The sequence below is a fragment of the Blennius ocellaris genome (assembly GCF_963422515.1).
Source record: "Blennius ocellaris genome assembly, chromosome: 6".
Lineage (NCBI taxonomy): Eukaryota > Metazoa > Chordata > Actinopteri > Blenniiformes > Blenniidae > Blennius > Blennius ocellaris.
The window spans coordinates 16,260,975-16,281,981 of record NC_137655.1 but is presented as its reverse complement, the minus strand read 5'-3'; the positions used below and the strand labels follow the sequence as shown (position 1 = coordinate 16,281,981).

Here is a 21,007-nt window from a genome sequence, read left to right as displayed (position 1 = left end):
CCCCCCCCCCCAAACATTTATGTTAATATTACAGCTTTTAGCTGCCCAGACATGCGAGTTCAGAGTCGACGCATCATCATGCTGCATGGATGTCTGGCAATTAGTACTCGTGAAATTAATGAAACATCACCACCACCAAAAAAAAAAAATGGCGTGCTCACTAAACAATAACGGCACTTCCCACAAGCAGGTCAGTCGGCTCAGCTCCTGCGGCGCGATGCAAAATGTGCACTCACAGCAGAAAAAGCAGGGAAAACTACAGTGAGATGAGGCCCCTTGTGGCCACGAGTGGATTCAATCAGTCTGAATTAGAGATGTGAAGGGTTCCAAGGTTTTGTCTTGTTACAAGTGGAGAGGGGCAAAAATTGAAAATTGACCCGGCAGCCTTCATTTAGTGACAATGTGCTAAAGTATTATAAAGTATGATGGGTATTCATCACGGCGATCGACACAAGCGGGGGCAATGCGGTGGCACTAAGGTTTTTCAATTGAAAACCATAATACTCATTAGTCTCAACACTCAACATCAGCACCAATCAGAACTTGCATTAGCTGCAAGAGGGTGCATGCCTGGACAAAATTACAGCCCTTACATGGGAATAAAATATCACCAGTACATAATGGGAAATGAATTCATCAGTTCAGTTATGGCCTCTGAGGAGGTATTACATGCAAAAACTTTGATTTCTATTTTAATCTCGACATAGTTTCTACAATGTCTTACTCAGGTAAAAATGTAGTGGGTCTGTATTGTGGGCCTGACCAAAGAAAAAAAGAGTTTTCGTTGCAATTTAACACCATGTTTCGTTTTAAGAGCAAAAAAATCTAAATCTACCCCTGCAAATTTCAGGATCAAATATGGCGACCCTATAAAGGAGCGTCTGAAACAACCACTCACACCTGCTGAAGAAAATACACCTTGTTGTTGTATCTAAAAGTTTAAACTTCCAAGTCAGTGCAAAAAGAGCAGGGAAACTGAGCTACAGCTACTTTATACAGGATTGAAGGAAAACGACTCGTAAATCAACTGAACCAGATCCAGCAAATTGACTGGAATCCAGAAGAAACCAGATTTGGTAAATTGATTCTTTTTTTTTTTTTTTAAGTGAGATTGTATTGATCACCTATGATCTATGAGGACAGCTTGCCGACACGTGCAGATCTGAATGCAGTTTTTTATTGCAAACAAATACTACTTTAAAACTTAACCCATGATAGAAGTTAATCAAGCGAATTGAAAGTGTTTTGAATGATCTAGCTGCTGTACAGATACAAGTTTTTTTGTTTTTTTTACAGAATTTTATAATTCTGGTGCAGACGAGTCTAAACGTTCCCATTAGTGTAAATGTGTGTTCTTGTCTCTCTCTGTGTTTGACTCCAGCCAAAAGCAATCCCACACTGGAGAGATCGAGTATCGAGGATTGTTGGATGGATGTTACCGGCGAGAATTCTCCAAATGATGCAAGATTCACAAGAGATGTACCTCGTTAGTTCAACTCCTTGGCGGAAATTCATGAACTTCTGCGGTTATTTCATTCTGTGGCAAAATGCTTTACATTGGAAGCACAAAAATGGCAAAAGATGAGCTGACTGCAGTCTCTTCAAGGATAAAAGTAGAAATCAAAAGCTTTTAGGGTCATCTTTAATCAATTACACATTTCAAGTATTGACTAAAGAATGTAATGCTTGGAATCCGTTCCAGTGTTTTCAGTTGATGAAGTACTCATTAATAGATTGATCTTATAAACATATTTACCCTATCTATTTGTAATGATTAAAGTTGGCTGTAATCCAAGTAACAGTTTTCAGTTTTCAAGCCACTGGGAATGTTATTAATTCGAACATACAGCTCAGCCATAATGCTGCCTGTCGGTATGACTGTACAATGTTAGATTTCCAGGTCCACGGTGGCGCAGTGGTTCGCGCTCCTTCCTCACACGAACGGGTCGTGGGCTCCAGTCAAGGTCGGCGCTTTCTGTGTCGAGTTCATGTGACCTCTTTGCACACATGCGTGGGTTTTCGTCCTGGAACGGGGTCCAGAAACGACACACACGAGGAAACTGTGACTCAACATTATCGTTGGAAGTGAAAAAAAGTATGTGGGTTTTCTGCGTTTTGTCCCGTGAAGACTCGGTGACCTCACCAATCCCCCCCCCCCCCCGACGTCCCACAGTCGACTGGGATCGCTTCCAGCGCCCCGTGACCCACAACTGGATGGAACGGGTGGAGAAGATGGATAAAGTTCTCCCACAGACCGGCTTTTCCGTGGACACGTCCATGCCGATTTCCGACTTGCAACACTGCGACGATCTGGAACGTTACAACTGGAGTTTTCCAAACGAGCGAAGTCATCACCGAGACAACTGGAGCAAAACACACTCAAGAATATTACGGCGCCTCCCAGTTGTGCACTATTACTTTACATTTGCGAACCATCCAAATACGCTGGATGGAGTGAGCCTCAGTACTGTTCTACGATGAAGGTCCATTCACGTCGAGTAGAAATAATGGCCGCCGGCGATGTTGGGAGACCTGAAGGAGAGTGTCGTCATGCATTTTGTCACCAGACGAGCTGAAGGTGGAGGTTTTACAGTGTGTGTGTGTGGGGTGGGGGGGGTTGCGTCTCGTCCAGGGGTCTCGAGGGCCCCGATCTTACATGTTTTAGTTGCCTCCCCTGCTTCAGCAGCCCTGCATCTAATGATGATGTCATTAACAAGGTTGTGAAAAAAGCCCAGTAACGAGCTAAAACATGCTGGGCGGGGGTCGGACACCCCTGGAAGTCGCCTTGTGAATGGAACAGCGACGAGCCCACACTACCTCACTAACACGAATCCATCGTGCAGCTGCGTGAACATCACAGGCCTCATTTCATCTTCACAGCTCGCGGAGGTGGCATGATTAGGCAACGACTGCTGGAGACATTGTCCAGACCTCGATGGAAATGGAAAACATCTGGAATCGGCCGAGTGCTCCGCGTTGAGGCTCGTAACTCCTGCATCCCAGAACCTCAATGACCCGAGAGCCCCTCAAGAAGAGCGCGATGCCTCAGCAGACAATAAATCAACATGCAAACAGCGCGAGACGTCATTACGAAGCTGTAATTGACGATCAAAGGCAGACGACAAGCTACGGAATTTGACATCTTTGTGTTTGTGGTGTACTGTTGTTGGCTTTTGTTGTCAATAAATCGAGATGAGAAAAATCATCACATGTTTCCACTTATTGCCCCACTGATGATAGCACATCTCTGTAGCGTGAACTTTCTCAACTTTCCATAAATTTGACCCAAAAGCCAAAAAAAAAAAATCTCTCTTTTTGTGAGTAGTGAAACTAATTTGTGAATCAAAAGCTTGAAATGGTCTGTCTTCACAGTTGCTTTTGAAAAACATCTTTTTTTTTTACTTCCACTTTTTCCTGAATGCTTTAAACGTCCAATATTAAGTTTGTATCTGTTGTGTGCCTTTATTCTCATCTGTTCATTTCTGAAACTTTTCCCCATTTTAAAAAGTGACAATTAGATACATGGTACAACAACACAATGCAGGGAGAACAAATGTTACTCAAAAGCTCAATTTTATTTTCTTCCCATCAGTAAGAATTGGAACAATTTGAGCAACATACAAAACAGTTTTTTTTTTGTTTTTTTTTATTTTCAGTATGAAGTGCTTCAAAACACACACTGGGAACTGTTTTGACAAAAAGATCTTTAGAAAACGTCTATGATGGAGAGGTTTCTCCGCAGGATAGTAGACCTCTGATCACCTGTGAATTATTACGTATCATTTCATCTCACGTATTGTGATTAAACACACGAAATAAACAAAGTCTCAAAATCCAGCTGCGCTATTCACCTCTACTGTATCAACATCAGCTGGGAAACCCACGGGGCTTTTCAGACTGCAGGCTATTACCAGCTACTATACACCTGTGACACTCGTCAAATAAAACGGCGATTTCTTTATTTTTTTTTTTAAACTTCGACGGAGCGTCTTCTTGGCTGCAGCACGCGTCTGCAGGGATGAGGACTTTGTACAAGAACACCTGTATGCCGAGCGCCTGAGCTCCGGCCCAACACACTCGCTTACGAGTCACATTCAGGCCTGCGCCGCCAGCCTCTCGATAATCCGCCGGTAGTCTTCCAGGACCACCTGGTAGCTCTTCTCCAGCTCCTCGTGCTGCGTCCGAGTGTCCATCTGACCCATGTGGGACACCAGCTCCTCTGGCCGGAGGCATTTCCTCATCTTCGCCAGCTCCCGCTGATTTTTCTGCACGACATAAAAACACATGGCGGTGAGGCGGCCATGTGGCGAGGATGTGTGACTCTGTAGTAAACACGTTGCGTAATGGGTCGTAATAGACTCGTTACTTTTCCCCTGTGAGCGAAACTCGCGTCGCTGCAGTTACATATTGTGATTGTGAAGCACTTTGTTCCCCTTGTGTTTTATCGTGAGTCATGCTGTAGTGTCTGCTTCACGTTAACGCTCCTATTAGCGCTTGTTCAGGCATCTTTTCAGTAATAACAGGTCTGATGCAGTTGATGATGCTGAATGAAATGCCACTCTGGAAGGCCTCACTCACACTCTCCTTTACCCTCCATGTATAGCTGATACTAATTAGTGGAACAGACGACGAGATTGTTAAAAAGAAGAAGAAGAAAAAACTATCTGTGCCCTTTTCGTTGTCGTGGCGGATTCAATTTCAACTGAGCTGCATTAGCCTACAAGGAAATGGTAAAAGAAATTCCCTTGCCGCGGATGAGCAGTTCGTTGTAATGAGCGAAAAACAATTCAGTCAGGAGAACATTCGGGATGCCAGATTTGAAACAGAATAAAAGGAATCATGTTTTTGTTACCTGGTTCTAAAAAAAAAACAACCACATTTCTTTAAAAGAAATTAGACGAATAATGATGCCGATTGACAAAACGGCAAAAGCTGCACAAGATAGTAACTAATCTAGTTAGCAACATATTGGAAACAAGAAAATGAACACTGAACTATATTAAACATCCAACTGGAGGATCTGCACTGACAAACAACACGAATGTAATCGATGACACTTTATTTCCGTGTGCCTATGAAGCGTAAAATTCAGTAAAGAACCCCGACGCACCTCAGGGACCATTTGAATTTGAACTCGGTAGTTTTACTACGTTGAAGGGAGATCCGTGGTGTCGTCTCCAGTGATGTCGGCGCTTAACTTTTAGGACCTACTTGGGGGAAAATGTACAGATTCCAATGCTGATGGAGCGTGTTTCGGGGATTCGGCGGCGAGAGCAGAAAAAGCATAATCCCCCATGAACATTCACAGAGCACATCTCCTCGGGGAAGGAAAACTGGCTGTGCATCTGGCCACCAGACCTTTCATTGCCACTCTCCCAAGGAATTCCTCCTTCCCACTTTACCACATAGGTCTTTTCCATGTCAGATTCTGCCTTTTTTTTTTTTTTTTCGAGGCATGCGGTTTACCCCGCTGACAGCAAATTCCCTAATGGATGGTATGCAAAGTCTCCGTGAGCAGCTCAAACATTAAATGTCACAACCAAACAGGATGTAAGGGAGTTATTCCGAGGCACAGATCCCACCAGTGTTTCCCACTGCCGACGAGGAGGCACAGATTCAGAGTCACATCAGTCTGTTACACTAAATGTGAGAAACTCAAAGAAACTTGCAAGAAAGAGAAAAAAGGGAAAAAAAAGATGTGAAAACATCGAGAGAGAGAGAGAGAGAGAGAGAGAGAGAGAGAGAGAGAGAGAGAGAGAGAGAGAGAGAGAGGGGGGGGGGGAGAGAGAGAAAAGGAAAATCTGATGAAATGCAGCGCTTTTCAAAAAATCACTGAATAGTAGCAGCTTTTTGACAAAGTGCTTTAAACACACTGATGAAAATTATTTCTCCCAAAGAAATGCAAATCTCAACTAATGACATGTGCCTGAATAGGGAAAAGCTCCCGCGGCAGCAGAACCACAGCCGCCTGGTGCGCCCTTTTGTGGCTGTAACAATGTGGCATGGATAATCTATCAATTTTCACAAGACTGAGGATCAATTTTTCTGCTGTTTTAAAAGGTAACATAATAAACAGTGACAATGCCGGGCTGTAAGGCGATCAAGTGTGTGTCGTACGCGGGCCATTTGTCTTCCTACACAGAGCCGCCGTAATGCAATGCTCCACAAAAGGTGGAAGACTTCACACTGGATTCTTGTTTGATGGCAACAGAGACAAGCTGACATTCACATTTATGCAAATAACGTGAGGGAATCGCTCCGCAATGTCACCGTGCAGACTTTGCAGGAGCCAGGCCAGCCAAAGCGTCGACGGTTAAAAAAAAAAAAAAAAAAAAAAAAAAAGCTCACCCGGTACGGCCCAAACAGCCTCTTCTTCACCTCCAGGCGGTACTCCCTGGCCTTTTCTTCGTCGCTCATGTCGGTTGCTCTCAGACGCAGGATCTCGTACACTCGCCTTGCATGTTTCTATTGACGAGAAAAAGAAAAAGAAAAAGCAAACAAAGACTTTTATTCCATTCTAACTCTTTGCAAACCAGTATTTTCAGCAGTAACCAACATCCCGACAAGCCGAGGAAATACTGAAGCGTTTAGTTTGAAGAGCAGCACAGTCACTGTGGAGATAAACAACCTCAGTACATAACCGACCCACCAACTTGAATTTGAAGTAAAGCTGTGCTTTTTTTTTCAGTTTCAGAATTGCCATCCAAGAGACAGAAGGACACGGCCTTGAACTTGACGAGACAACTTACACGGTGTACAGTTACAGCTGCAACAAACCAAAAAGACGTGATTAATCACGTGGATGACGTATTTCAAAATGAGTTATTAAGCATTGAAAGATTCAGAAAGATTCTGCCAAAGCAACCCGAGTCAGGGAGCGATGAAGCTTTTCAGATTGTTGCCAATTCGCCGGGATATTTTCTAAACGGTGTCGGAAAAGTGTTTTATGTGGTCTGTAATTCCTTGTGGGGGGTGAAAAGAAGAGAGGACATTGTGGTTTGAGGAGTGTTCCAGGAGATTAACAACAATAATGACCCATTAACAATAAAAAAAAAAAAAAAAAGAGTTCTATGTAATGGAGACCTGCCCGTCTCCACGATTGTCCCCCACATTTAAAGGCCAACCAGAATCAATGTCACTCATCACTTCCCCTCAGTTGCAGCTTCATAACTGCACCTTGTTTATTTTCAGCTTGTCTTGTGCCTCTTTGACCATGTCAGCGGAGAAGCCGAGGTGGAGCTTCTCTGTGGCGAAGGAAGGGAGGCCTTGACAGAGCTTCACCAGCACGTAGTCCCTCAAAGTCACGTAATTGTCAGAGGGGTCTTCAGCTGGGGGACAAAACATAATATGGAGTAAACATAATATGCAAGGCAGGAAAAGACCAAAAAAAACACATTTCAAACATGTAATACTGAATTCCTGGTGTTACAAGCTTAGTCGTTGCTCACTGAACATTTTTTTTCCCCTCTCCCCTCTCTGAAAGGAAAAGGGTTGGGATTCCTCTTTAGCATTCACCCTCCGTCTCCATGCAAACGCATCTATTTCGATCCAACTAGTTTCAATAGAGCACATTCTGGTATTCATGCCGGTCCTCCAAATTAACCCACCGCCTGGATCTGCCGACTGCGGAGAAAACTCATTTAAACTGTTCGCGGGTGATGCCTGCTTCTTAGATTAAATGTTTATCCCACCTTCTTCAACAAGGTAAATTGCATTTGGGGAAGAAAAAAAGAAGAAGAAAAAAAACATGTATTGGGCGCTCACCTGTGATGTCTTGTACTTTGGGCAAGCCGCAGTAAAATCTGTGCACGGCCTCCAAAAGCTGAGCTCCGTGCCCTTCTCCTTGGAACGGAGGCAGGATCAGCATCTGGCTGTTCAGTTAAAGGTCAGACAAACAGGTAAACACACAAGCAATGAGGCAAACTGCTTCCCCAAAAATTAGACAAGGGGGGGAAACTGATGTCGAGTCATTTTTCTCAGTAGGAAAACCGAAAGTCGTTGATTGAAGGCGGGAAATAATCGGGGTTTTTTTGGACTGATCCATCAATGCAACAAATCAAATCACATCACATCAAAGGCTTATCTATAAAGTTGTTTTCAGACACAAATCACCCTGGTTTGGTACTGAGACAAAATCTGGTTGAATGGCTGGCTATATAAGCCAGTAATTTGGGCTCTTTGGGAAGAGGATAAAGAAATGTATAATTTTCCCCTCCTTTTTTCGTACAAAAGAATGGGAAGGCACGTGCTGCCCCGGCAATTACCTTACACGTGGTCGGGTTTTGTCTGGGTACACGTAGTAATTATAAACTGTCATGTAGCCAACAGTTGCGTAGAGAGTCTCCCCATCTTTATTGTACTTTTCAAATCTGTAGATGAAACACAAAGGCAAACAGGTCAATTACAGGCACACTTCCCATGCAGTGTCCATTTTAGCCCCTATGTCCCCCCCCCCCCCAACCGATCCCCAATATCAGCATGTTAGAACAGCCAGGGCCCGATTGGTACACCTGCTGCAACCTGAATACATTATGCACTTAATTGGAGTACTGCAACTTAGAGGCAGAGAAGGGGCTGGAGGAGGGACTGAGCTCCTCAAAATCACTTCAGTCCATTTTCCCCATTGTCGCCATTAATAGGTGCCAGGGTAAAGAAAACACTGGCAGAGGCTCTTTTTACTGTTAAGACATTGTTCAGTGTTTCAAAAGACAACAGTATTCAATTCAGCTCTTGCCCCTGAAAAATCTGAAAAGGGCTTCGGGCACAAAGGAAGCTCTTGCCTGATCAACAATTCTCCTACCGGGGGGAAATATAATCAAACTGGCCTGGTAATTGGTCACAAGCGGCCTCAAAGGAGGTTTTGTTTTTCAATGACACACAAAAAAAAAAAGAAAGAAAAAAAAAAGGCTTTGGGGTAGGGCTGAGGAGGGGTTGATGTCAATTAAGGAGGGCACTCACACGAGAAAGAAGTCCCAGCGATCGTCGTCTGTGTCGATGAAACTGGCAGTCTCTATGAACCACATGAGGAAGGTCTGCAGGCGCTCGTGGTACTCTTGGAATCCCGAGCAGGTGATATCCGCCTGGGACAAGCATGGCGGAGAGACAGGTGGGGGGGGGGGTTCAGAACGGCGACGTGGAACCGGGCCGAGATCCGGAGAGAGCCGCGCGTCGTACCTTGTGGATCTGGTACGTGAGCACCCCCGCCTCCTCGTTCGGGACCGTGTACGAGTGCAGCAGGGGGCCGAAGGGCTCGAACTTGGCCTCCTTCTCCAGCAGGGAGACGAAGTCGTCTGTGTTGGTGGTGAATCCGGCGGGAATGATCTCCCGGATCTTCGACTCGACATCGTCAGGCTGGATCGCAGGAGAAGCAGTTTATTCAATAAACAGATCAAGAATATAAGTGGACAATGTCTGAAGTGGTGGTAGCTCCCCTAGGGGTAACCTAGAGTACTGCAGCGGGCGGAAAAAAACCAACAAACTCTGAAACTAAGCAAGTTTGGTCTCATTTCCAGTGTTTTGCACTCATTGAAAAATAAATATATGAAATCTATCGACACCAAGACAGAAAAGTTTCCAATTAAGTAGCTAATGAATTGCACATGTTTCGCAGTTCATAAATGCCTTTTTTCACCCCGTTTGATGTTTTAACAATATAAAACTATGAAATAACACATTCAACCCAATTGAATTGCTGCATTTCAAAGCACCCGGGAGCTGTAAAGGTGTTTAACCGTGGTCAAATTAACAAAAACAAAACCAACTAGTCAGTTCAGGCCAAATCTAGAAAATGCAGGGGGGGGGGGGGGGTTCTCCCTTTTTATTGATGACTTTGATATTTCAATTTCGCACCTGTACGTTTGAAAGATTTCCAATAACTATTGCCAGAGAAACACTGTCAAACTTTATATATATATTAAATAAAAAAAAATAAAAAATCCTTTGAGAGATTTTATTAGTCTTCATTGAATCAAGACCGCAAAAAGGTTCTCCCTCACCAACAAAATGAAACTGGAGGCATACATGTTTTATGCCAGTGAAAAGAAAACCATTAGACAATTAAAACTGTCAGCTGAGCGGAGACCACAGCGGCGGCACCCTGCCCCCCCCCCTCCGGCTGAAAAGGCCACTTAAATCAGTACATTTACTACTTATGTTAAACCATGAATATGTGATGAAGTTGCCACAATAAAACGCATTTCTGCTTCTCACTGGGAAATAAAAGTCTTATGAATTGATCTCAACTTAACAAACCTTTGGGCATCCATAATAGAAGCCTCTCCTCTAATCCTGCCAAGTGAACCCAATCAAATGAATTTGCCCCTGCGTCTTTCAAAGAGCCCCGGAGACAAAGGGGCCCTACCCTTGGATTTTTTACTCAGTGCAACGTGTGGTTAGTTCAGCTGTAATGTTTGCATTGTATCCATTTCCACGAGGATTGACATGAGAACACTTTGCTAAGCAGCCCTTTCACACCATTTACATGTGTGATGGGCATTATTTCTGCACAGAGACCCTTGCTGCTCAGCATTGAGGACTGGGAAATGAAGAAGGTCTGAGCAAAATGCACTACAAAAGGCTAATACAACATACTGCTAATTCCTCCCTTTCAGGCATCAGCTAATATCTAACTGGAAGTAATGCACCTGCAGCTGAATGCCTCTTAACCATTGTAATTGTTCAACCACATTTCTAGGGAACAAGGACCACACTTAAAAGGCCATGGACAAACAAGTCCCTTTGTACCGGGCACTCTCCTGCATACTAGACACTAAATTGCACAGCCTTCTCGAATGGATGCCTCAGTTTGCCGTGAATATAACGCAACAATGTTCCTTTAGAGCGCTTGGTTAATGTCTTTGATTTCTCACAATAAGCACAAAGGCAGCACAAACTATCTAATTTGTTGTATTGGCATTAATTTGTCTCTCAAATTCACACGTGCTGCCGCGCTACGTCGGCAATCTGCAACGATTCTCCAGTTCACGGCCGCAGTTTTAAACTTTTCAACATCCCGGTGTGACACTGAACGACAATAAAAGGAAGGAAACTCTGGAAGGACGCTTCCCCAACCAGGGGTCTGCTACCCTCTTTTTGATTTCTCGCGTGATTTCGGCAGCGTGGCGTCTTTTCCTTCGGGGGGGGGGGGGGGGGTGGCATTAAAGGTGAGTTTCGATCAGTCTTCTATCAATGTGGCAGCTGCATCAACTCCATCTCGGCCTCCCCTCGTCTCCTCTCTCGCCAGCTGCAGCGCTCCCCCGGGCCGGCCGCACGCACTCAGAGACAAACGCTCTTCAGACGCGGCCTGAACTCTGCTGCTCCCCTCGCTCTCTGCCGCCACACCAGCTGCACTCAAGCCCCTTTAACAAGCCCGACACTCAGGGGTCAGCGCTCCCGCACACCACCAGTCTGAATATCGGCTCCAAACTATGTTTCCAAAACACCTAATGGCTCCTTTTACCTTAAAAAAAAAAAAAAAAAAAACTGCTGATTTTGTCATCTTTGGATGGTTTGTTGAAAGGAAAGAAAAAAAAACAAAAAAAAGAAAAACAAATCAAGTTCGGGGCGAGTTTACAAGTTAGGCCATCGCTTATAACGCCACTAGTTAAAGGCCACATTGTCAAAAGGCGAAGCCCCCCCGCCCCCCCCACCCCCTGCGGTGCCCGACAGGACAGATGTCCCAGGTTTCAATCATTCAACGTCACTTTGGGGCCCTCGCTAATTCTGGTATTCGTTTAGCGTGTCTGCCGCGCCGACGCGCTTCAGAACGATTCAAAAGGTGGCCGAGGCCTTTTGTCGACGTGACACGGGGAGAAACCGGGACAAGACTGGCTGTCAATACGCAAACAGAGGTCGAAAAGAAATCTCAAACGTTAAAGTTTCTAAACTAAACGCAGCCACTTGCAGAAGTACTTGAAAAACTGACCGTCAATAACGTCACCAACGTCGCCATAACAACATGATGTTATCATATCCTGTTAGATACACCGAGACGTCCTCAAGGAGCTTAAATGTCAATAACTCCAGAAATAATTCACTCCAGGAGACAGACAGACACGCACACGCACACGCACACACACACACACACACACACACACACACACACACACACACAATAAATCAAACCAGGTCACATTACTCCTCCTGCTGATTCAATCACATAAACCCCGAAAAAAAAAAAAAAAAATCAATGCCTCATGTTAGACCCCACATACAAAAGCATTTAGAAGCCTTCTCTTCCGACGGGGAGGGGTCGGATTAGCGTGCTGCCACGGGGAACCGTGGTGGGATTACATTTAGTCAAACAAAACCGGCGATCTCTCGCTGGAGTAAAGTCACCCCTGAGGAGGTGGCAGAGAAAGGACTGGTCCCGTGTGTCTATTTACCCCCTTTAAAGAGGAGTTGATCGCTCAGTCACGGCGCCAACTGCTCAGTAAAACGTCCCGTTTGTCTGTAAACATTACATTACATGCGATTTGGCCTATAAAATTATTTTTTTTAAATGTTGCATTCTAATGCATTGTGGGCGACTTAATGCTACATTGTGACATGATAACTTGTAGAACTAGTTGACATTGAATAAACCAAACGCCAAATATTATGTTATGGAAGAAACATACTCAACCAATATAAAGATGTATATATGTAATATATACAAAGAGGCATACAAAATAAAATGTAACTTCAGAAACCACACACAGTCCAGTTTCATCTCGAATGGCTGGACTGGTAAAATAATGCAACGATAACCTTTGAATTTACACTTGAAAGTGTTTCTGTCGTTGTGTACGGGGTGAATTTTCCAAGATCACACAATGAATACTATAAATGACAACAATCTCAACATAAAGTCAACTTTAATTAAACATTCTGCATAAAATAGTGAAATGTAATTTTTTTTTTAATCCTATAAATGCTATATAACCATGTTGTTTGGTGGTTTGTGGGGCTGACTGGATCTTTTAACGGCCGGTTTTGATCCACAGGCCTGATGTCTGAGTGAAGTAAACGTCACACCAGCTCCGTGCTGCGCCAGGCGGTCCCTCGTGAAGGTACGTTAACAATTAAAACCTCTCCGTCCTCGACTGTTTGTCTGCTCTTACCCTCGTCCGAGGTTCTACTGTACACATAAGTTAGAGAGCTTTCATCAAGGTGGGCGCGGTTTTTCTTTTCGGCTGTCTTTTCCCGAAGATGGACCGTCTAAATGACGTCTGGAGAAGATTAGGAAGCTTAAATTTGTGACTGGGCACTTGTTGGTTTGAATCCCAGTGTCAACCGGTCACCACTGTGGCCCCAAGACCTTAAAAAAAAAAAAGCTTTTCTATAAGTTGAGGTTTCCTTGAAATACCTCATTTTACAATGAGGAATCCTTCTCAAGGTTGTTCATTATGCTGCATAGAAATAATCACTTTGCTGTCATGCGTCGCCGGAGATTCTTCATATCTTCAGTATTGTATTGGTCTCCTGTTATTGTCCGTTGCTCACTATTAAACATGTTTAGTCGACCAGTGTTCAGCGACTAGTTGAAGTTGAAACAAAAAATCAACTGTTTGTGACATCTCTTACACACATTTTGTTTTTTTTTTGTTTTACAAGGAAGATAACTATCTCTTCAAAAACCTGAGAGCCTGCGTGGATTCAAATCTCCTGACTCGACGGTACTCCCCCCCCCAAAAAAATCTCTCCAAACTGCAAACCTGGAGCAGTCCTGCTTTACATAATATCTCTTGATACAGGGGTGTGGGAAATGCATCCCATTTCAGCAGGTAGCGGAATATTGACAACTCTTCTCGATGTTTGTGCATGTTGCTGGAAAATACATATATATATCTGTCTGCATGGTGTTTGTGATGGTGAATAACAGCCGTCACTTCCTGGTTATTGATTGCACTCGCAAGATGCATTAAAAATGCCACTCGGACGGTCGGCGGTGATTCTGCGCTGACGCGGTGGGAGAATCAGAGCGAGGACAAGGTCTTACCTCCACACAGTCAAACAGCTCGGTGACTTTTGAGGAGTATTGGACTTTGAAGAGGGTTCTGAGGTTCCCAGCCGTGTAGTAGAGCTGGATCTGAAGGCCTTGGTAGCCAAACGCCACTTCACTATGTAAAGAAATGGGGAAAGAATTTTAAAAATAAAACATTTTTAATCCACACAGGAACCACCAAAGGAAAAACAAACTCAGTGTGCACACCAGGTCAAATTCATATCAGAGGCACAATAACAAGCGTTTGATTATTTCTAGTCCGTGGAAATGTGTTTAATATACACCCGGAGCGGATAATAAATGTTTACCGTCGGTCACTTATTTCACTGTGCTGCATTGTTTCTTTCCATCATTATATCACTAGCACTTTATAACAGAACGGATTCATCATTATGCAACTGCGTGATTAAGGTTTACCAGCAATTATGCTTGCTGAAATAATTAATGCCCCAATTACAGAGTTCCCTTTGAGCTGATTGCAGCAAGTGCAAAAATAACCAATCCCTAGTTTTGACTAATTTAGAAATGCAATTCAGAGCGTGGTGACAAGCTGCCGTAAAAAAAAAAAAAAAAAACCTCACGCAGAAACAGGTGTCACCGGCAACGCGGTAGACTGCTCCAGGATCAGTTCCCCTTCGGTGCATCATTATCGGATGAATAATGCAAATCTTATCAGCGGTTTGTGTGGATACAATAATATGCATTCACATCCGTGTGTTATGTTCCTGTTTGTGTGTCTGACAAATCAGAGGGGGAAAAAAAAAAATACGAAACCCTTATTATTGAAGCACCAGGTTTATGGAAACAAATAAATTGATTGAAGGCAGAATGGCGGATTCCTGCAGGACTCGGCACAACCAGCAAGTTCGTTTATACGAGGAATTTATCTGGACCAAAAAAAAGGGTGACTCATCATGAGACGAAAACAATAAACAATCGATCTCCACATTCGCTCTACGGGAATTGGGACCAAATGATTCAAACTCGCTTGGTAGAGCGGTCGTCTCCCAACCAGACGGCTGCGGGTTCGATTCCCGTCTCCGCCTGTCAACATGGATTGCTCATTTATTAAATTATGGCCCTGCAGGTAGAACAGGAATATTACAAACTTGATGAAGGAAATATGACAAGATTCTCAGACATTTACAGCATTTGATCCACAAGAGCAGCTGGACTCGCCGGACGTTTGAAAGAAGTTTTACAGAACTGAAGAAGCCTGTCTGGATGGGGACAAGCAACACCAGCTGCCTTTGTGAAGCAACTTCAACAATATTAACCTTATTATCAGCAAGGATCCGGCAAAAGGCTGAAATATCTTTGTTCAATGTCTGACCTTCATGTAAGTCAACTTTCCTTTGGATTATCAACCAAACATTACCTGCAACGTAGCATAAATGAGCGGAACACTCACCAACCAACCGCCCATTAATGTCGCCTGCACTATGTAATCCAACCCCGACCTATCGTGTAACCTTAGAAACGGATTGAACTCCCGACACTTGCTTCACTGAAACAACACACTTGTGAGTCATCTCTATTATGGCACGTAATTATATCGGGAGCCGACGCGTCATTCCTCATTGAGAAAACATCAGCTGACATTTACAGATGCGTCGACTCTTCAGACAAAAGCAGGAGCGACGCAGAAAGAGGTTCTACTACAGTGGAGGAGCCGGCGCTGTTTGGAAGAGGCTTGTGACTTCGGAGGACGGACAGAGAGTGACACATCACTTTTTCTTTCTCTCTTTTTTTTTTTTTAACAGTTAACTCAAACTGACAACAACAGAGCTCGTTGTCCACACACGCAACGAAACCCGTCATTAGGAGAGACAGTTTGAACAACGTTTGTTTCAACACACAGAACATAATAAACTTGCGCAAAAAATAATTCCAACAACTCTTCAACGCAGTCAAAATTGAAATCCGTCCCGTCCCTCTCTACGCTGGTTTTATATGGATCTCCGTGGAGCTGAAAACAGAGATTATCACGTGTCGCGACCACGTTACCCTGCAGCAAGCGACAAGATTCGACCTTGCTTTGATGTGTGGAGTTTGCATGTTCTTCCTGTGACTGTAAATACGTTTACTGTGTGTGAATGATTGTCAGGATGTGAGCTCAGTGATCCACAGGCGAGTGATTTGGGGTCTGCAATTTAAGTTACCGCCGCCACCGCCCAAATAAAACTGAATTCTTAAATTGAAAATAACACACGTATTTCCACACCAAAGTCAATTTTGCTATTTTTCCACTTTTGTTTTCGTTAATGCATTGTTTTCTCCAGTACTCACGTTTGTCACCAACATAAGAATAAGAATTATAATACAAAATGTGCATTACTATACGTAATGATCTGGCACTGTTTTGGAATTATGACGTGCATTTTTTTGGGGTTGTTTTTGCCATTTCTTAGAATACAATATTACAGTTGATGTATCGGATCATCTTTATTGGATTCCAAGCCACGTGAATTGATTACACCAAGATAAACACACGGCACGCACCAACAAGCAAAACAGTAACGCCATTGATCAAACCCTCCCAACATGTACTGCCTCATTACTAAGACCCAGTGAAGGAAGCAGGAATACATTACACACTAATCTATTCCTACATCAGGTAACAAGCAGTGAACTTTGTATCGTGTATTAAATTGAACCGCCGACTGACATCACATCCTAATCTAAGACACGTGTCAGTCAGATTTAAATAGAATTAATAGCTATCATTAAGAAGCCCTGGGGCAAAGCATATTATCCAATTTCTGCGGTGTGGTTGCATAACAGCCCAATAATGAGCTGGGTTGTTCCTTGGATGTGCCAATTAAGATTTGTATGGCTGTTAAATAATTGCTGATAAAAGATGCAACAGAGGTGCCCAAACTGCTGGAAAGAACAAAAAATGGTTATAGTTTGAGGTGGGTATTGCATTATGTTTGTACTTACTCATCGCCGAATGTTTGGTGGCTGTACTCGGGGTGAAAAGAGGTGCCATCGTCTTCGATATCCTCCGGGAAGCGAACTTAAAGATAAGAAAGGCCGAGTTCAAATATTTAAGTTTAAAAAAATAAAGAAAAAAACAACAACTTGAAAAAGCACACCCCACTCCAGAAAACATTAATTATATGTGTACTAATATGGATTAACATCAACAAGGAAGAAAAAAAAAAAAGAACTTACCCAGCTTTAAAGTTATTGCTAGATTGGTGTCACACTTGTACTCTGCAAGCTTTTTCTCCATTGCATTTGGTCCTGAGAAAAACAGAAAAACAGAGCAGAAAACAGATTTTCAGGTTGTTCAGGATATTTTCGGCTGTAATGAACGGTGTACACTTTTCCAAAGATACAAGTATTTAGCGGTAAGTAAGGATCCAGATTCTCAAATGTGAGTGAAATGTACTTCTATTTCTATAAAATCACGCAGCCTTTGGCTTTTTGATGATATATAATTGAATCGCCTCGGGTTCACAGCAACTGTACAGACAAAAACTGACTGATTGATTAATCAATAATGTAAACACTAGTTGCATCTCTGCTGATGAACTCAATTGACGAGGTGCACTGTTGAGCTGGAACAGACCAGGCCTGACACCGGCTGGCAGTTCAAGAACTTTATTAAAACAATATTATAGATTCATCCATGCTTGTTGTTGCAGTGATTGGCTTTGATGGAAAGGGTTTACACTTCATGGTGTCACCATGCGGAGTGATAGAACACGTACAGGAAGGGTCATTCATCCACTCACACTCAGTTATTTTACACGTTAATACAACATCAGTAAATATCCAGATGTAATCAAAATAAAAGTAAGGGCACAATGGGGTTTAATAAGTTTGAGTGACTCCTTTAAGAGGTTCAACTTCAATCTTTGAGTGGATGGAGTCTAATAGGTTTTATATGATTGATATACAGATGGGGGGAAAAAAACATGACAAAGGAGTGACTGTTGCAGAGTCGAGGTTTCATGTAGATCCACAGCTCTGCAGTCCTGGAGGTCTGATATGACCCACAATGGAAGAGCAACACATTATCATCATCTTCTTCTCCTCCTCAAAACGCCAGACTGACAGATCGACGTTCAGAAGGAAGCCAAAACAAGTGGAATCGTGGACCATGTGAGCTGCTGGCAGCAGTGTGTGTTCCTTTAACAGCTTTTTAGTGGAGAAAGGAAACATTGGGACAGCTACTGAGACACGACTCGTGAAAACAGGTGGAGGACTAGTTCAAGGACACGTCGATGGGAATGCACGCAGCTCAAGCACACACGGGGACTTCATTCCGAGCGTTAAAATGAATAAAGATACATATTTATTATCCGTGACAGCCTGATGGCACGCTGCTAACCAGCTAGCAGACAGGCCCACTACAACGTTAGCTCGTTAAAACCCCGCAGTGTTGAGACGCGGAGAGGCAGTTTGCGGCTCTCCGGTGGCCGAAGCACCACTGAGGCACACGCGTCCATCGACGCGCGTTCAACCAAAACGAGAGAATTAAAGCGTTTAAACGCTGACTCTCTTACCCGCCATTTCTGCACAGTGTGTTGTCGCGAGGAGCCGTGTTGTCCCAAAAGACCCGCGGAATCGGGAGCACTTCCGTGTGACGTACTTCCGCTAAAACAGGAAGTCGTTTTTTTTGTAGTTTTCTTCTTTGGACGAGGCGGACTGCAAACGCATCACTGACTGACGCATCGCCGCCAAATTCCCATCTTTCCATAATGACGAAGTTTTAAACTAGTTTTTAAACATTTGTACTCAAACGACACATTTATGTTTAGAAATGACTTAATTTACTTTAGAACAAATGGCAATACAAGAACAGTGCAAATATTAGAAATTACTTGAAATATGTATTGTAGTTGAAAAGAACAGCAAATTACAACGACCTGTATGACAATGGTGACTTTTCAAATAAGCCAATGTAGTACTGAACATAAGTAATTCCCAGAGTGAGAAGTAAACAAAGTGAAGCAGCTGAGCTTTTAGTTCCTCTGCTCTTCACCTGTAGAATAAACTTCCCAAACACCTGAGGACTGCTGACACACTCACTTGGTTTAAACTGGGCATTTGCTCACACTCTCCATTAAACAATAGTTATACTTGTTTTATCATTCCCACTATCTAATTAAACTTTATTCTTATTTTATTGCCTTTGTTGGTTTAGGATTAAGATATGTATTTGCCTTGTTTTAAAGCACTTCTTTTGTGTCTTTGTAAAGCACTGAACTGTCTAGTGTCTGAATTGTGTTATATAAATAAAGTCGCCTTGCCTCAATGTCTGATAGGGGGGTTTTTTTCTGCATAAAACATTTTGTATTTTCTGCTTCACTTTCTCCTGTTTATGGCTGCTGCAACCAGTGAATTCCCCCACTGTGGGATGAATAAAATTTGAACCTATCCCGTAGCACCGGATCATTTTAGACTGCACAGACATACCTATTGAAGTGTCTGGAAAGTGTATACATGCATTGGTGAAGTATTATTCAATCAATTGTTTGCATTAATCTGTTCGTAGATGACCAATGACCTCTGAGGGTGTTTGCGTTGATCCTAACTAACAATGGAGAAGTCATCAAACCAACACAAGGCAAAAACACACACACACATTCCCCCTCACACTTCCAGGCAATCAAGAGTCACCAATTAATCTGAAACACATGTTTTCAACAGTGGGAGGAAACCTGGGTCCTTTTCTCTGGGTACTCTGGTTTAAACTCAGTCCAAAAACATGCACGTGAGGTGATCTGATGCCAAAATGACATGAGTGTGTGATTGTCTGTTTCTTTGTGTTTGTGCCGTGACGGCCTGGCGACCTGTCCAGAGAGTCACCTGGCTTCACTCATAATCGTCTGGGAGAGGTTCCACTGCCCTGCAACCCAAGACAGGAATAAAATGTGCAAAAGTTGGATGGAAGGATGATTGTTTGTTCTTATTTGTTTGATGCAGCTCAGTGCAATGCTTATTTGTTTAAATTACTATTAGTTAAAGCATCCTTTAAAAGAATTATGCAGTCAAGAAAGTTATTTGTTGACTGAAACTTGTATGCCAGTCCAAATGTTGTCTAATTTGGGGTAAACTCACATGACCATGAAATATTTAAATACATTAATGATTTTTTTTTTATCATGACTTTAAAGTTTTCATAGTAAGAAATATTGTTGAAGTGAAACAAATCAAACGTGTAAATATAACCGAAATCTAGACCCATAAAGCTATGAAAGTACGTTTTAAGATATCTATTAATATATGTGTGGAAGACAAATATCCAATGCAGTTTAATTCAATTTGCATTTGGATTTTACAGTGAAAAGGAGAAAAACAATCCAAAGACTGACTTACACTCCACTTGAGCCACATGGTAAAGGGATAAAATCCCAAGAAACTATCAGAATAACGAGACTCAGAGATGGCGGCCATCTGCTTTGACTGGTTTCGATTAGGGTTAATCAAAAAGGAAAACACAGTAAGCACTAAAAATCACCATGGTGCAGCGAAGAACCACAGACCAGGAACTTGTTGCTGAAAAGACAGAAACACGAGCAGAAAAAAAAAAAACACTGACGAAGCACAGAAAACAGGCAAATACCAGGAAAAAGGTGGCTAAAATATGCATCCAAAGACAAAGAGAGGGAAGACTTTTTAAGACTTTTTAATAATTTTACCTTTTTTTTTTTTCTAAGGATAGCTGAAGACTCATCTGCATTTGGAAACTCTGGCCACTTCTTGTCAACCATCAGTCTCAGAGGAATTGTTTACGTGCATTACATGATAGAGCTTGGTCCTTAAGTTGCTGTTAAAATTGTATGTGATTCCCTATCATGTTTTCTTCTTAGAAATTATAAGGAAGAATACATTTAAATGTTTTGTTTACGGGACCCTGAAGTCATCAGAGTTTTTGTCGTCGGCACAAGATTGAAAACAGCGGGAACTATTTCTTTTTATGGCAATAAACCTTCTGAAAAACCCTGATTCAACACAGTGGTTAATACAAATGTGCAAACTTGGTTTGAAATGCGCTATTGTCCTTGA

The 21,007-nt window shown here is 42.8% G+C and overlaps 1 protein-coding gene across 1 annotated transcript; it reads right to left on the bottom strand.

Moving 5' to 3' along the window:
• Nucleotides 1–3,573: 3,573 nt before the first annotated feature.
• Nucleotides 3,574–18,563, bottom strand: hat1 (histone acetyltransferase 1). Its single transcript, XM_080498478.1, has 11 exons — nt 18,502–18,563; nt 17,162–17,233; nt 16,928–17,003; nt 13,979–14,099; nt 9,175–9,351; nt 8,959–9,080; nt 8,265–8,369; nt 7,765–7,871; nt 7,177–7,328; nt 6,349–6,465; nt 3,574–4,265 (listed from the first exon to the last, which is right to left on the bottom strand). The coding sequence occupies exons 1-11, from the start codon at nt 18,506–18,508 to the stop codon at nt 4,095–4,097; spliced, it is 1,227 nt and encodes a 408-aa protein (XP_080354604.1). The 5' UTR covers nt 18,509–18,563; the 3' UTR covers nt 3,574–4,094.
• Between the last annotated feature and the right edge of the window lie 2,444 nt (nt 18,564–21,007).

What these genes read in the sequence shown, in the direction of transcription:
- hat1 (XM_080498478.1), bottom strand. An exon ending in CGCTGGGACTTCTTTCTCGT is followed by an intron (nt 8,370 to 8,958) that starts GTGAGTGCCCTC and finishes TTTCATCTACAG; the next exon opens with ATTTGAAAAGTACAATAAAG. An exon ending in CAAAGTACAAGACATCACAG is followed by an intron (nt 7,329 to 7,764) that starts GTGAGCGCCCAA and finishes TTTGTCCCCCAG; the next exon opens with CTGAAGACCCCTCTGACAAT.